Source organism: Vigna unguiculata, chromosome 6 (genome assembly GCF_037176805.1).
Source record: "Vigna unguiculata cultivar grain cowpea cultivar isolate G323 ecotype 2 chromosome 6, ASM3717680v1, whole genome shotgun sequence".
NCBI lineage: Eukaryota > Viridiplantae > Streptophyta > Magnoliopsida > Fabales > Fabaceae > Vigna > Vigna unguiculata.
In genome coordinates, this window is record NC_140797.1 from 43,589,765 (window position 1) to 43,606,074 (window position 16,310).

General features: G+C 31.5%; 2 protein-coding genes and 2 non-coding genes across 5 annotated transcripts; 2 read left to right on the forward strand and 2 right to left on the reverse strand.

Moving 5' to 3' along the window:
- The first annotated feature begins 4,972 nt into the window (after nt 1-4,972).
- On the forward strand, nt 4,973-5,045 carry TRNAF-GAA (transfer RNA phenylalanine (anticodon GAA)). The gene has a single exon. It is a non-coding gene; the product is annotated as a tRNA-Phe (tRNA).
- Nucleotides 5,046-5,120: 75 nt separating this feature from the next.
- TRNAF-GAA (transfer RNA phenylalanine (anticodon GAA)) lies at nt 5,121-5,193 on the forward strand. Its single transcript has one exon. It is a non-coding gene; the product is annotated as a tRNA-Phe (tRNA).
- A 678-nt stretch (nt 5,194-5,871) lies between these two features.
- LOC114188842 (glucan endo-1,3-beta-glucosidase 1-like) lies at nt 5,872-8,971 on the reverse strand. 2 transcript variants are annotated; one of them, XM_028077500.2, is made up of 3 exons: nt 7,212-8,971; nt 6,577-6,604; nt 5,872-6,450 (listed from the first exon to the last, which is right to left on the reverse strand). In XM_028077500.2, the coding sequence occupies exons 1-3, from the start codon at nt 8,557-8,559 to the stop codon at nt 6,282-6,284; spliced, it is 1,545 nt and encodes a 514-aa protein (XP_027933301.1). In that variant the 5' UTR covers nt 8,560-8,971; the 3' UTR covers nt 5,872-6,281. The 2 variants fall into 2 exon arrangements, with proteins under 2 accessions (XP_027933301.1, XP_027933300.1); XM_028077499.2 differs by having other exon boundaries at nt 5,872-6,453; nt 7,212-8,941.
- Nucleotides 8,972-12,708: 3,737 nt separating this feature from the next.
- Nucleotides 12,709-15,791, reverse strand: LOC114187852 (5'-adenylylsulfate reductase 3, chloroplastic-like). Its single transcript, XM_028076238.2, has 5 exons — nt 15,587-15,791; nt 15,304-15,459; nt 15,042-15,162; nt 13,551-14,358; nt 12,709-13,440 (listed from the first exon to the last, which is right to left on the reverse strand). The coding sequence occupies exons 1-5, from the start codon at nt 15,675-15,677 to the stop codon at nt 13,210-13,212; spliced, it is 1,407 nt and encodes a 468-aa protein (XP_027932039.1). The 5' UTR covers nt 15,678-15,791; the 3' UTR covers nt 12,709-13,209.
- Nucleotides 15,792-16,310: the final 519 nt, after the last annotated feature.

Sequence of the window (16,310 nt, forward strand, 5' to 3'; positions counted from 1 at the left end):
AATTCCACTTTTTTTTTTTCATATATGATATCAGAACATATTTAATTAAGATTTGTCAACCATATATTGTGTCATCTACTGTTATATCATTCTTAGATCACTCACTAATATTTGAACACATAATGTTCACTTTATTTTAGCATGAAAAAGTTTTACATCAAATATAAATAACAATAAATCCTATTATATAACTAGCCATAAATCTTATATTAAAATTTAATTTACAAAGTTAAATAATTAATTTTTAAAGTTCAATCTGATCCACTACTAAAAATTGTCATATTACATGGGAATTTATTTGCAAATTTGTTAACAAAATTTGCAAGAAAAGATTTTTTCTTGTTATTTTTTCTAAGAATTTTAATTAGTAGGTAATTCTTTCGTGGGTAATTATTTCCTATAAAATTATAAAATTAACAAGTATTTCCTACAAAATTTGTTGCGAAAAGTATTTTATACAAAATATTTTTCAAAAAAATTGGCAGCAATTTCCTGCAAATTTTTTTCATAATAAAATTTATAAGTATTTTCTACAAAAAAAAAATCAATACAGAAAAAAATCAAAATAAAATTAGCAGGAAATATAAATTGTTATATATACCATCCTAATTTTAACACACAATATACATTTTAATATATAGGTAAATATTGAATGTAAAATTACTACTAACATAATAAAGGTATTTCACATGAAAAACAACTGACATAAATTTATGTCACACTATATAAGGTCTGACGTAAAAGCTACAATTTATGTCGGATTATATCACGCTCGATGTAAAAAAACTTATGACCAATAAAAAAACTATAATGAAATGAACATTTATGAGTTTATTTCAGTTGTGTGTTTTGCTATCAAATGAAATATTTTGATAAAGTTGAAAAAAAATTGATAAACAAAAAGGTCAAACTTAAGATAGAGGTTGACCACACGGGAAGAATATTAATCTTGAGTGACGGGTCTTGATGAATAATTATGGAGAAGCCAAAATAATACACTTAAAATTTATAAATTTGTATTTGATATGAACACCATTTTAAATAAGCTCTCCTGATTTCATCTATTTTCCTTATTGGATTCATATGATTTCCTATATTGTATTTCAAATAGTTAATATCAAATTTGCCACCTGTAATTATTTGAACCTTAAAACACAAAATCTAAAAACTAACAATTACCAATCAAAAAAATTTTGAACTTACAAAATGGCTCATCTACTTGAATAATTAGATTATTAGTATAATGTTTCAAAATATATATGTAAAAGAGTTGATTTTTTTTTCATCTTCACGAAAGCTTCCATTTTATTACTTTTAAAAAATTAATTCTTTCTTTTATTCTTCACATCAATATACTTTCTTTAAAAAAAAAGTTTAAAATTCAAAAATAATTTATCTAATCTAATCGAAAATTAAAAAACATAATTACTAGAATAAAACTTGATGATAATCAAGCTACAATTAAAAGCTAGTTATGAAAAAAATACATAGAACATTACTTCTTGTTCTATATTTATAAAAAATAACATACAAAAACTCATGAAATAAAGAAAAATAATGTTAATTATTAAACTAATATTTTACTATCAGACAACATTTTTTTTTCTTCAATAATGAAATAAAACATAAGAAATGAAAGTAAAAAATAGTGAGTTTATGTTTATTTTTCTTTTTTCTTAAAAACAAAAAATAAAGAAAATAGATAAGAGTGAAATATGAGCATAATATGTAAAAAATCAAAAGATTATGAGAAAAATAAAAATATCTTAATTTCTATTAATATATTTTTTATTTTTTATTTTATTATTAATTAACATTAAATATTGTGCTTCAGAAAAAATTAATTAATTTGCATCGTTTTTGAATATATGTTACATATAATTTAAAAATTAAAAAGAAAAACTTTAAAAAATTTTAATATATAAATTTAAAAAACTTTAAAAAAATTTAGGAGGTCCATGGTCCATCCCACCGCATAAAAAGTTCGTCCCTAAGTACATACATCGAAGCCAAGAAAAATTAAAATATCTAATTTTCAGTTCATACTTATTTTAAATACTCAAACTCAATCTTGTACATGAGTAGTTCAACCTTTGCCCTAATTTTGCCTTCTCGTATTCTCTATCTCCTTTCTAATTTTATACAAGAAAAAAAAAAAACTTCCATTTAATACCCAACACACAATTATGGAATAAGTTTAGAAATACTTTATTGATGGTAGAAATCAACCAAGATAAAAGTTGAGGTTCGATATTAATTTTAATTGCCATGAAAGCTGATATAAAAATAAAATTAATGACATGATATTTCTATAATTGAAAATTTCATATATATTTTTTCGAGTTGATTTTATGAAACAAATAAATAGTTACATAGAAACAACCTGTAGTGTGAATTTTAATTAATACACAATTTTATACATGCTCACATTATACACAGAGATATTTTGAATGAATGAGTTGATGTATGAGAGTTTTATTTACAACTGAAGTGTTTGTCACATTTCAACATTTGCACAGTGTTGGGGATAAAAGTACTTTTACAAACAATCAGAGTTTTATTGAATAACTAAAGCTGCAAAAGAATGATAATGAATTATGACTGTATTCATATAGTAACGACAAAGTGGTGGGTGGGGGAGAAGAATTTTGTTCATCTTAGGAACCACACATGCAAACAAGTTCAGCTTCTCCATCACTAGCCCATAGACCATACTTGCATTAGCCCAAGGACAAAACCTTTCACCCTTTTCTCACCAATACTTTAACCGCATTCAATTTTTCACCTTTCAAATTTTATATACGTTTTACAAACTATTATTTTTACATCAATAAAATTTTATACATATTTTATATTCATTATTTTAATTTTTAATTTTTCTTTTTTCTTTATAAATGTAGAAATTAATTCTTTTCAATAATCAAAATATTCTTAAATCAACTCGTGTAAGTGTTAATGGTATTAAGAAAACATTTTTCTATATCTTTATCTCACAATTCCATCAAATATATTTTTAATTCTTCAAACTAAAATTTTGCATAGTTAAACTTCAGAGTTGAACTTTTAGTTCATGTGAAAAAAATTGTTTTGATAATCCCTCACTTAAAGATGATTATAAATATAAGGTTAAAATACTTTTTAGTCCCAATTTTTGTCAAGTTTTGTTAAATTAATCTTAATTTTGTTTTTGTGATTAAATAAGTACCAATTTTCGTTAATTTTGTTCAATTTGGTCATTTTCTACTAACACTGTTTAAATCATTAAACTTTTAGTACATGCCACTATGTGTTTTTTTTATATATATTTTTTTAAATGTCTACATGTCAATCTAGCGGCGTGTCAGATATTAGAGTCAACGTTTTATATCCAATCTAATCCTTATATATATGTTATTTTGGTTCAATTTAGTTTCAATTTTGTTTAAAATTAAACAATTTTGTCCCTCTCGAAATTGAGACCAAATTTAATTTATATATAAATGTTATAATGATGTTTTTGTTAAAAATCTCATTTTTATTAAATATTTTTTATTTAAGGTTCAAATTATTTTAAAATTATAATGAAAATTTTAAGGATGAAAACTAACATCATTGATCTAAACTTTTAAAATTAGTCTTTATACTTAAAATTTTCATTATAAATTTAAATTAATTGTAATCCTAAACAAAAATATTTAATAAAAATATGAAATTTAATATAAAAAATAAATTTTATCTTAGTTTGGAGAAAGACAAAATTGCTTTATTTTAATAAAAATTGGGACTAAACTTAACAAAAGTAAAAAATATATGATCAAATTGAATATAAAACATTAACTCTTACATGTGACAAGTTATTGGGTTGACACATGGACATTTAAAAGAATTAAAAGATAAATCAAAAAAGTAAATCACGAAGTGAGACCTGACAGTCATCCGTTAATAATTTAAACGATGTTAGTAAAAAATGATTACATTGAACAAAATTGACGAAAATTGAAACTTATTTAAACACAAACAAAATTGAGACTGATTTAATAAAACTTGAGAAAAATTGGGATAAAAAGAATATTTTAACCTAAATATAATTTTTTTTTATTAAATCCGCGAGCTCCATGGTAAATTAGTAATATCAACTTATTTTTATAATTTAAATTTTAAAGATATTTAGTTGTTCTTTGTTAATTTTTTTTTTTTTTGTGTGTGGAGAAACTCGTAAAAATAATTTGTATAAGTGCAGTCTAAAAATTGTTTCTCTTTTGAATATGTCAGCTATACAGATTATTTACTCGTGTGTTAACATTGTATGATAGAATAAGATAATACGAGAAACAAAAATATGATGGTAGGATAAGTTATAATTTTTATTTATTGTTTACATGGAATAACATATTAAATAATTACAGAATATAATATAAATTGTGTTTAAATGAAATACTTTTCTAAAAATATACTCTAAATCTATATCTCCTTTTACAAATTATGACAATTATACAAATATAATTTTAACTAAATTTAAAAACTTCACTTTTATTTACATAATTACTTTCATATTATAGGAAACTTATACATGATTTTAAAATTGTAATTAATATATTAAACACTTAAAACAATATTATCTGAAAACAATATAATAATCCTATTATTATAAAGATACTCTTATATATAAACATAAATATAACTTTCAATTTACGAAAACAAAAACACTAGGAAAACTTAACTATCGTGAAAGTAATTAATTTTACATCTGAAGATAATATTGAAAAAGGGATTTAGTTAATAAATATACCCATACAGATGCAATATTATTTTATTTTAATAAACGTAAGGATACCTTTTCAATGTGTGGGGATAGCTCAGTTGGGAGAGGGTCAGACTGAAGATCTGAAGGTCACGTGTCCGATCCACGTTCACCGCATTGTTTTGAATTGGTTTTTCGTTTTCTTTATTGGGGTTGGGGCTATAAATTATCCATTAAGATATGGATCAATGCGCGGGGATAGCTCAGTTGGGAGAGCGTCAGACTGAAGATCTGAAGGTCACGTGTTCGATCCACGTTCACCGCATTTTTGAGTTTAGTTTTTTGTTTCGTTTATTTGGGATTGGGCCTGTAAATGATCCATTAAGCTACAGATCAACGTGCGGGGATAGCTCAGTTGGGAGAGCGTCAGACTGAAGATCTGAAGGTCACGTGTTCGATCCACGTTCACCGCACTGTTTTAAATTTTCTTTTCTGTTTCCTTTATTTGGGCTTGGGCCTATGAATGATTCACTAAGCTAGCACCCTTTTTAAATTTTTATCAAGTGTAGGTTTACAATAATTCGTTATTTTTCCTCAGTAAATTTGAAAACTAATAGGTTGCACTAATGGATCAATCATATCAATTATAACTTCTTTTTTTACGTCTTCTAAAATTTGAAATATTTATTTTTAATCTTATAAAGTGTATGATTTTGGTTTCAATTCTTATAAAATATTTTATTTATTTTTGTCCTTCAAAAATAAGTAAAATATCTTACATATCTTAAATTTTTAAGACGTTACTTACTAACATTATTATACTACTGGTAAACGTCATTTTGAAGGATTTTAACTTTTTACTTAACACACCACAGTCATTCAAAATAAAACACGTAATATAGTAAATAAAAAATAATTTTGAAATATTATAGGAACCCAAATTGAAAATAGCTCACTTTACAGATACCAACTTACGTTAGTCTTAAAATGATCTCACAGTTATAATACCATTTGTTCAATGTGCTTGCTTAACTTACTGATTATATGGATTAAGGGGTCCTCAACAGATTATTGGGTCAGCCCGTAGACCAACTAAGTTTTCTATTATGAATTGTTTACCTTTTTCTCAGTAAAAAAAAAAAGAAGTAAAATAAAAGAAATTGAAGCATTGTCCTCCTCCGACTCCCAAATATATTGGTAAGAGATGTTTTCATGTGAGTGATAAACAAAGACCATAAACAACCGGGTAGTAATAAAACTTCTAAACCCTGTTTGTGATCATAGTGTGTCTCTCTCCTCACATGAGACATGTCTTAAAAAAAATTCACCTCAGAAGATTCACTTCCATTATGTTCATATACTACAAAGATTAATTAACAAATATGATTTCAAGATACATATTTAATTACAACCCCACTCCCTTTTTACTTTCTTGAAAGGAGCACCTATCTTAAGCACTAAGTTTTAGAACAGCAGGTCATTCAGAAATCCTTTGCTCTAAGAGATGCACAATAATCCTATAAATCCTACCCTAAAAAAGACTAAATATTTTTTTGTCGCCTCAAAGAACGAGTAACAACAAAAGGGGGAAAATAGCAACAAAGTAATTGTGCAGAATGTCGTAGATTGCACTTACTTCAATGCATCTAAAGGCTCTTAACCTTAAATTATCCCCTGCATTGCTTGAGTGAGTAGTGTTCACTACTTGCTTTGTCTTGTTGCTTAAATTCCTACTGCATCAACAGTATGAGAAAACAAACATTAGATACAGCAGTTACTTATTTTATGTTATCAAAACGTTTAGATCCATAAAACAACGTTAAAAACTGGGCAGATTAGCAGACAAAGTTGCTTACCTTCCAGGAAATATACAGCTGCCACGACCTGCAAAGAAAAACGTGTTATACTTAAGTAGGTATAGAGAAAATATGATTGCATTGCATGTATACTCAATATAACTACTGGGTTGGAAAGTAAACTGTGCAAATTGAACACTGAATAGCAAGAAAGTGACTGTTATATGGACAAATTTCTGCAACTGTCGGGGTAAACCTCAGACAAGCCAGCATCCTGTTATCACCAATTCTGTTTTTGACAATAGAGAAGTAGAATTCCTTTTCCAACCAATTTTAACCAACCGTGTTCCAATCCACACACAAATTGCTTTTGCATACCAGAAATCATTGCCTCGCCACAGTTCTAGTTTCCCCATTTTCCAATCGTAAGCAGAAATCATTATTATTCACAAGCCTGTTCTTTATCTTAAGACCATAGATTCTCCCTCAACATTATAAAACAAGCTTACGAGGTAAAACAAGAAGCATTATAACCACATGATAACAAATGAAAACGGGAACGCCCTTCACTCTGAAAGAGGATAGTTAAACATAACCGCATATACATTAAAACCCCAGGAATATTCATAAGCAAGCACTAGGAATAAGCAACCAACATAATACAAAGGAAGACGAGAGATTTAATTTAAACTTACTGGGGTCAGTGGTTGTGATCATGGCTACCCCTTTGAAGTCACAAGATCCAGGAGACTTCCCCTGACTCTGGTAATAGCTATCAAAAGCATAAGAAGCATGATTCTTAACATTATTCGGCTGAAAACAACTCTCCCCAGGTTGGATCTCGGAGCAATTCGCTCTCCCTGGTCCACACGCCCAATCCAACGCAGCCTGCAAAACCTTCAAATCAACACCATCCCCAGCAACACAATATGTCTGATTAGCATTATCGCTCGCCAGAAAAGCCCCAACCCCAGACACACGAAGCAAATAAGCCGGCGTCGCATTGCCATAAAACAAACCCCAATAAGCCTCAGACAGAGGCGGGGACCTCAAATCTTCGTTGAAAAGCTCATATATATAAACACTAGAAGTGGTTTCGGGATGCAAAGGGGTGCCACTCCGATCCAAAACATGCTTAATAAGATTCGAATTGAACGTGACAGCGTTGGAAAGTGTGGCGTAGGGTTCTTTGGAGTCCCCTTTGGAAGGCCAACCGGTTTCCGTGACAAGAACGAGGACGTCAGAGACGTTGAGGTTCTTCATGGAGAAGTAGGCAGCGTCGATCATGGCGTCGAGGAGGTTGGTGTAGTGAAGAAGAGTGTTGGGATCAACCATTTGTTTGGAAGCGGGGAGGGGCTTGAAAAGCGTGTTATCGAGAGGGACGAGGTTTTTGTTCTGCATGAAGACGTAGTAGGGGTAGAGGTTGAGCATTAAGGGGGAATTGGTTTGGGAGAGGAAACGGAGGAGAGGGACGATGAAGGTCTCCAGGGTTTGGTTGAAGAAGGCCTGAGAGGGCGGGAAAGGGTTCAGGATGATGGAGGCGGAGTGAGGAGTGGACACCACCACGTCCTTGTGGAGGTTGGACTCCACGAGGGCGGCGTGGAGGGAGAGGAGTGCGGGGAGGAGGAGCGGCGCGGCGGAGGGGAGGGTGGTGAGGACCTCGTCGCCGACTGAGACGGCGATGATGCGGGTTGCGGGGCGGAATGCGGCGACGTTTTTGCGGATCCAGGAGGAGGCGGTGGCGTTGGAGGAACCGATTGCGAGGAGCTGGTTGTTGGGGACGCTGATGGTGACGTGGATGTCGGTGCCCGACAGGGCGCGGAGGATGTCGGGGTTGGCGTCGTAGAGACGGATGTGAGTGATCTTTTGGTGTTTGAGGAAGTTCACGAGGTCTGGTGCGGGTAAGAGGTTGGAGACGTCAGTGCCGATGTTCACGCCCACGAATGGCGCGTTGGTTTGATCGGAAGTAGCCGCATGATGTTGGGTAAACGCTAGGATTAGTAACAGCGAGAACGAAAAGATGAGATAATTTGAGTTTATCATTGGAATCTTCAATTCCAATTCAGTTTCTCTTGCTCCTCAGCTTCGCTTTCTAGCATTGTCTTTTGAGAGGGCTCTTTGTTTCACCATTAGTGGTTTTTCTTTTTCTGCGTGAGAGGGAAAGTAGCCAAGAAGATTTTGGAGTTTAAGTTAGTGTGTGCGCGTTATTCTTGACTTTGGGTGTAGTGTTATGCAGAAGCCTTGTCGGTTCAAATTCAACGGATTTTCATCTCCTCACTTGTAAAATATGAGAAGTTCTTACATGCCCTATATATGTCTAATCGTCTTTGCGAAAGAATTTGACTTTCAAGGTTGTAATATAGGGATTCGAACAAAAGGGAGAAGTGATAAATAAAGTGGTGGCTTCATTGTTTGTAGTATTAATAGTGGTATTACTTTTGTGGCACACTCATAGATGATACTTAAATTTCAACACAAACACAGCCTGGCTTGTGCAGAGACACGTTGCTTCTTCACTGATGCATCCAAAAGCTTCTCTTCTTCTCTTGCTTTCAGCATCTCCCACGTTCTCTAATCAGATACAAACTCCATAAATTAATTTATATAATACTAGTATACACTAATTCTATAATCAAAAGTAGTTAGACAATTTCTCCCCAAAGAAACCAAACTTTATGACCCAAAAGCATTTGAACATTTATCTGTTGAGCACCTGTGAGGTGTGTACATTCAAAACGAAAGAAAATTCAATAATTACAACATTATTCTCTATGTAGTTTTTTCGTATAATTTATCATTGACATTGAAATGTTTCTTCAGTCTAATCATAAAAGGAAGACAAACTACAATATCATAAACATACTATTATTACATTGTTTTGAATATCATACTATTTTTAACTAGATAACTTTTTCATAAAAACTTATTTTCTAATCATCATTTTCACTCTTTCACCACTGTTATTAAATGTTTGAATATTTAATAATCCATTGCTACCTGATCCCATAAAGGGAACTTTCGGTTACCAACTTTACCACCGTATATTTGCCACTGGGAAGCTTTTATTTTGCAATGACAATCGCCATAATTAGCTAAAGAATAACCATGATTATGTTTGCTTAAATAGACAACTTAAGATCAATAATAATAAAAAAAAAAGTGGAGGATATTGAGATTTCTGAACTCATCCACTAAAATACTCTCTTTTTGGGGGATTGATAGTGCGTGTGGATGATGTTGGAGAGGCACTGGTAGGTAGAGTTGTTCAAATGAAAACTGGCAAGTCTTTAACCAATGATAAAGTTGAGAAAAAAGAATAAGACTTTACTAGAAAAAGAAACAGAAAAAAAGGCCACACCTTAAATACACATAAATCATGATTAATTTCAATTCAGTAAAATTTGCTCCAATTTTCTGTTTGGACACCAAAAAGCTAGTCAATGGAGAAATGAAACATGCTTCAAACAATAATCAAAAAGGGTTCAACGATCTAGGATCAGAAATGGGAATCCAAAGAAATAAAGGGTAAAGAATAATATTTATCATATATAAGATATTTGATAGCATATCCAACTTAGAATTTTAATTTAAATAATAAATTAATGGCTCTTTATTTTTTGTATAATACTTCAAATCAACTTTTACAAATTAACTTTTTTATTTTTATTTAATATAAAATTTAAATTTACATTTCAATTTTCAAAAACTGCATAAATAGCAAACACAAATAACATGGCCTAGAAGTGACATTTTGTTGGAGTGTACTATTATTAAATGTTTGAAAGCAATAGCTTTCATAACAGAATTAATTTGGTCCCACTAACATGAATGCCAAGAGTACTACGATTTAATAATTACATAATTTTATGTTTCGGTTAATGGGCAATAATTTCCCATATTTGCTTCGTTTTAGTTCATGTTGTAGATGTCCAATGTCTTATTTTATTTGCTTAACACCCCCTTATGATTTAAATAAGTCTATAACTACAATAAAACACATTCAAATCGTGTGATAACTACAAAAACAATCTCTTCTAATTGGGTCTGTCATTTGTTTCTTTGTTAGTTTCTAAATTCTGAACTCTTAATATTTGATGGTATTGTATATTGAAGAGAAGATATAATCCATAGAATAAAACTGATATAATGCATTATAAAACTTCATCCATAATAAACATTTTAACATTGGTGTTTTAGACTAAACTTAAATGGCAGCAATGAATACGAAACATGTTTAATGTTCTATCTAGTTTAGATCGAGTAATATTTTAAAAACTTAAATAGTTTTCATTAAACGGATCAAATATGAAAATAAATCAAGTTAAATGAACATGCATGGGGAAGTACATATGGATCATCTTGTTATGCAGAGCATCTAGATGGGATCTTAAACCATACATAAGATGAATAACAAACTAACGTTTTTGTTAGTTAGGTATATAGAGAGAATTTCACAGGAGAGATACAATATCAATGAGATCTGAGTCCAATCACATAAGGTATTGACACCACTTTCAATCTAAAACCTTAAAACAATGAATTTATGGGTCTTTATCCTCGTATAATGATTTACTTTCTCATTTTTAGCCAATGTGACTCACTTAAATTTCTAACAATCTGGTATGGACAAGTCCCTTCAACCATATTAATACACTCCCCATTATTTGGTTACAAATTATAACATGTTTTGTTACGAAAAACCAGTCCAACCTTTTTGTAAATTTTTTAAAAATGTATTCTAAAAGATAAAATGAAAATTGATAAGGTTAATGTCCATAATTTTTTTATTGACTTTTTATAATTTGATCTAATAATATTTAAATAGTTTAAAATTTTAATTTATTTATTTGTCAAAAAAGTAGGTTGAGAGTTTAATTATTAACTATTTATTTAAAATGTTTGTAGAAATAAATACTTTAATTATATAGAATAATTTTTAACTCAATATGACTTCTTGATATTTTTCTCATTTTCATTTTTTATAATTATTAACTTTTCTAGTATCCTTACATTCAATTTTTATTTTTCAATATATCATGACCATTGACATTTTTACTGTTTTGAATATCTCATATATCATATAACTACTAAAAATTTTACAGCCATTTTAACTGGTATTTTTTAATATCTTAAATGAATAAAATAATTTACAATATATTTTAAAAAATTTAGCGTTTACAAGCTTTCAATCTTATATTTTAACTCAAAATTATGTTTAGCTCAATGTTTAAACGGATAAATTTGAGTTCACGGGTTAAACATTATATTTCACTAACGGTGGTATTGTGTAAGAAAAATGCTAAAATTTTATTTTGGTCTTCTGATTCTTATAAAATATTCAATCATGTTTAATGTTTATTTGGTTTAATTTATTTTTCTAATTTTTAAAATTGATTTAATTAAATTATTTCTATTATATTTATCTTAGACTTCTATTAGAATTTATATATTAAATTATTTGGCTGTTACTTGGCAAGTCTTTTTCTTTTTTAAACTAAATATTCAAATTAATTTTATCTTTAGATGGAGTGATAAGTAATGTGATTTAATGTATAAATTTTATCAAAAATCTAGTGATAACAATTTAATTGAATCAATTTTAAAAATTAATGAATTAAATTGAACCAAATAGAAATTGAAGATCTAATTAAAGTTTATATAAAATTAGAGGAACAAAATAATATTTTAGCATAAGAAAAAACATGATTCTTTGTTTTATCTTTATATAATAAAAGATTCTTTTTTCCTGAGAGTAGAAATTATCTTTTCATCTTCGTTTGTGTTTTACAAACAGGGAACTTCTGACTGTTTAAGACTTTTTATGTATTTTTTAAATTCTCAAATTATCAATTATAATCCATTTTTGTATGCTCATCTTTTTCATTAAAATTAACTTAAATAACTATTTCATCTCGTCGTAAAGGTGCATACTTTATCTTTGATTTCATTAGAAAAATCATTTTAATCCTACATAAAAAATTATTTCTGCCAAATATTGAGAATGAGAGTGAAATAATGTCACTTTAATTAGGAATAACATCCTTCTTAGAATTCCCTATTTAAGACTAAAATCCAATTAAAAAATAATTTTAAAAATTATACATGTCCAACTTACTCATCCGTGGTTCAAAATCCACTCAACAAAAGATTGATTCGTCACTCAATGAACCACTCAACAACAATAAAATAGTATAGACCAAAATAGAAACGGGTGGATTGAGTAATTGATTCAATCAAGCTGTAGTGGTTCTGTGATAAACATCACAATACATTTAAAGTACTGCAACCAAGGGCAATGAAGAAACATAGGAACCCAATGATGAAATCCAAATATGTTTTTGCTCCAGTTGCTAGAACCTTCTAACAAAAACAATCCAGGAAAACCTAAGAGGTACGGTTACTAATTGGCATTCGATCAGGAAATTTGGTAACGCCTAAAAAACTATATTCTGATAGTGATAATACAACCATATCTCTACTCATCTAACCCAGACATGACATCACATCCTCGTACACCAATTATAATTGTGAGAAAGGTAAACTAATACTATACACGGACACTACTAACTGAGAATCTTTGTTTTGCTGTCAAAACTGCCATCATCCCCAGTTTCACTGAATTGCCAAAATCTGTGGAGAAATTTATTGTCACCATTGTATGACGGAACATTGAGCGAAATACTCAATTGACCATCACCGTAAGGCATTCACGAATGCCATCAACGAATCGACGTCTCTCTTTTCAGAAGGGTACTTAATTGGTCGAGAAGAGTGTTTGGGGAAGAAAAGTATTGTGGGGAAACTTCCCAACTCCAGTTCACTTTGTGCATATTCTTTCTGCTCTCCATCCGCTCTGAATTTCGCAACCTTCACTCCCGACCCAGCCAACTTCTCTGCCAAATCATCATATGATTCCTCCATCGCCTGTTTCAGTTCACAATAAACCTCTAATTAGATAATGGTAATTTCAAACCAAATGAACCTTAGTGATACGACATTAACAGAGTATTGAAGTTTAGGAAATAGTGTTTAACCTGACAGAAGCGGCACCACGGTGCATAAAGCACAACAAGCCACGGTTCTTGTCGGTTCTCCAATTTTGCCAAATTCTCAATTCCAGCCCTGCTCAAGTTGATCACATTCTGGGAATTGAAAATGTCAGCGACAGTGGCAGAGCCATTTGAATGGGTGGCCCCATTTCCATTAAGCTGGGCAGTATCTTCCTGTTTTAGATTACCTTTGTGAAGACCACACTCCTTGGCCTTGGCATCCTCCCACCACCACCTTCCTTCCCTTTCATGCTGTCCAGGTAAAACTGGCCTTGTGCATGGCTCACAGCCAATTGAAACATATCCTTGGGAGTGTAATGAATTTACAGGCACATCCATGGTCCTAAGGAAGTTCCATATGTCTAGCCCATTAACATTTGCGACCGGGTTCCACTTAACCAGACTGCCAATTCCACCATCCAATCCCTCAAAAACAGGATCAACCTGGACAACAGGAATTTCAGACCGAGTACCAGGAGACTGGTCTTTTCTCTGTCCAGTGATCCACGCTCTGAGACCCTTCAGGGCTCTCCTTAAGGGTCTCACCTTTCTCACCCTGCAGCACTCTTGATGCCCATCCTCATAAAATGAGAAGAGCCCCTTGGTTCTTACTAAGGCCTGAACCTCAACAGCATCAGGGAACATGTACTCAATGTGAATTCCATAATGCTTCTCAACTGCGTCAAAAAATCTGTAAGTTTCTGGGTTCAGCCTTCCAGTGTCCAGGCTGAAGACTCTGTAGGGTCGACCCGTCAAATGCGCGTACTCAATTAAAGCAACATCTTCAGCACCGCTGAAAGAATATAACTACCCATTAAAATCCAAAACCAAATACATAGTCAATCAGAACACATTTGTTAAGACATAAAACAAGGAACAAAACTTAATCGCCAGCTATATTTCAATAGTCGAAATTGTGCACAAGAATGAATGTACTCAACGGAAGTGCCATCTTCACATCGATTCTTCAATTTTCATATTCACTTGGCATTTTCGGTGGGTGACACACGAAAACATTTATTAAGACGTTTCCAACAGAATAGTTCTTAATCCTCCTCCACATCATTCTCCTATTAATCTTCCTACTCTGTTTGCAAAGTTTTATATGTATATTCCAATTAATGTCCTCAATAACATTTTCTTATGTTATCATCACATTAAATATATTTACTTATTTTATTGTATACATTCTTTGTTAAGATTTGTTGAAGTATGCTACTATAACATGTCTATACACAAGAGAAAGTTAAAAATCATCTGTCCCCTGTTTGTCTTCGTACTTCACCATCTACAAACAGATGTGAATGTGGCATTAGTTTATGAAAACTGATGCGAAATATTTGAAAATTTCCACCACCAATCCTAAAAAAAACGCCTGAAGGTAAAATTCAAAAGAGACATTCACATGCTCATGCAAGTCCACATAAATAAAGCACCAAGCCACAAAAGCATCAACACATAAAATTAAGAATCTACCTGAATGCAATAGCGATGTCGTTGCCAAATTTCTCGAGAGCCTTGTCCATAATTTCAAGAGGAGAAGCATTTTCAAGGTCTTTCGCTAATTGCTCAAAATCTTCCTGTCCCTTCTCAACCTCTGTACATCACACACCACAACATTTAAAAAAACACGTTCAAATCGCCTCCAATCAAGGCCCAAAAAGAAAAAAAAAAAAACAACACAGAAAATTTCCAGAAAAGAAGAAAATGTGGTGACAACAGAGCGCAGAAAACATACCAGGAGCAACAATAGTTGCTGCAAGAGGAACAATGGAATCATTCCGTTGTGGTTGGGCGTTGAGAGGTCCGACCGAGGAGCATCGTTGAGTTAAATTAACAACAACGGACGAAACGTGCGGCCTCTCCAGAAACCGAAAGGAACCGATTTGCGGAGCTGAAAACAGAAACACGCAAGCATTAATTAAAGAAACCCAAACTCGTGACTAGAAACGAGAAATTCAGATCAAGTTAGTTTGTTAAAACGGGAGAAAAGAGGAAAGGAAAGGAATTGAGATTATCACCTTTCGCGTCGGAGGAAGATCCAAGGCGCGAGAAGAAGGAATTGGACGCTGCTGGAGAGGAGGAAGAAGTGGTAGTGACGGCGAGAGCCATTGCAGAAGGGAATCTAAGCTAGAAAATTGGAGTAGATTCTGTTGGTTTTTTTCTCAGGAACAAGGAGAACGAGGTTTCGTTATAAAGAGAAGTGTGATTGAACCTGGACGCAATTCAAGCTCTCTTCGTTATGCTTACGTGGCGCACAGTTATTGGTTCAACGCAAAACCCGTGGCGCGTGGCCACTCTGTGGTCGCGCGGCCAAGTTGGACTCACATGTCACTTTCAAATATTCATTATCTTCCCAGATTCTTCCTCTTCTTACTTACACTAATTATTTATTATTTGTTTCACATCTTTCTTTATTTATTTTAAATAGTAAACACGCCATAAAGGAATTAGTTGCCTACTTTAAAATTTCTAATTACAATTATTATTATGATCAATAATTGTTGATATTCACTGTTTTGCCTATCATCAATTCGCGTTGCTTATGTTGTGATTGGGTTTCAAGAACGCTTAAACTGTTGATATAATCACCATTTTCCAAAGTATTGTAAGATTGAAGTTACTTACGGTTAAAACACATTTTAAAAAATAATTCTCGAATGAGCAAATTATACTATTTTCTCTGATACCACTTTTTAGGATTTATTAAATTTATAGTGTGAGTTCTACTAAAAGATACAATAT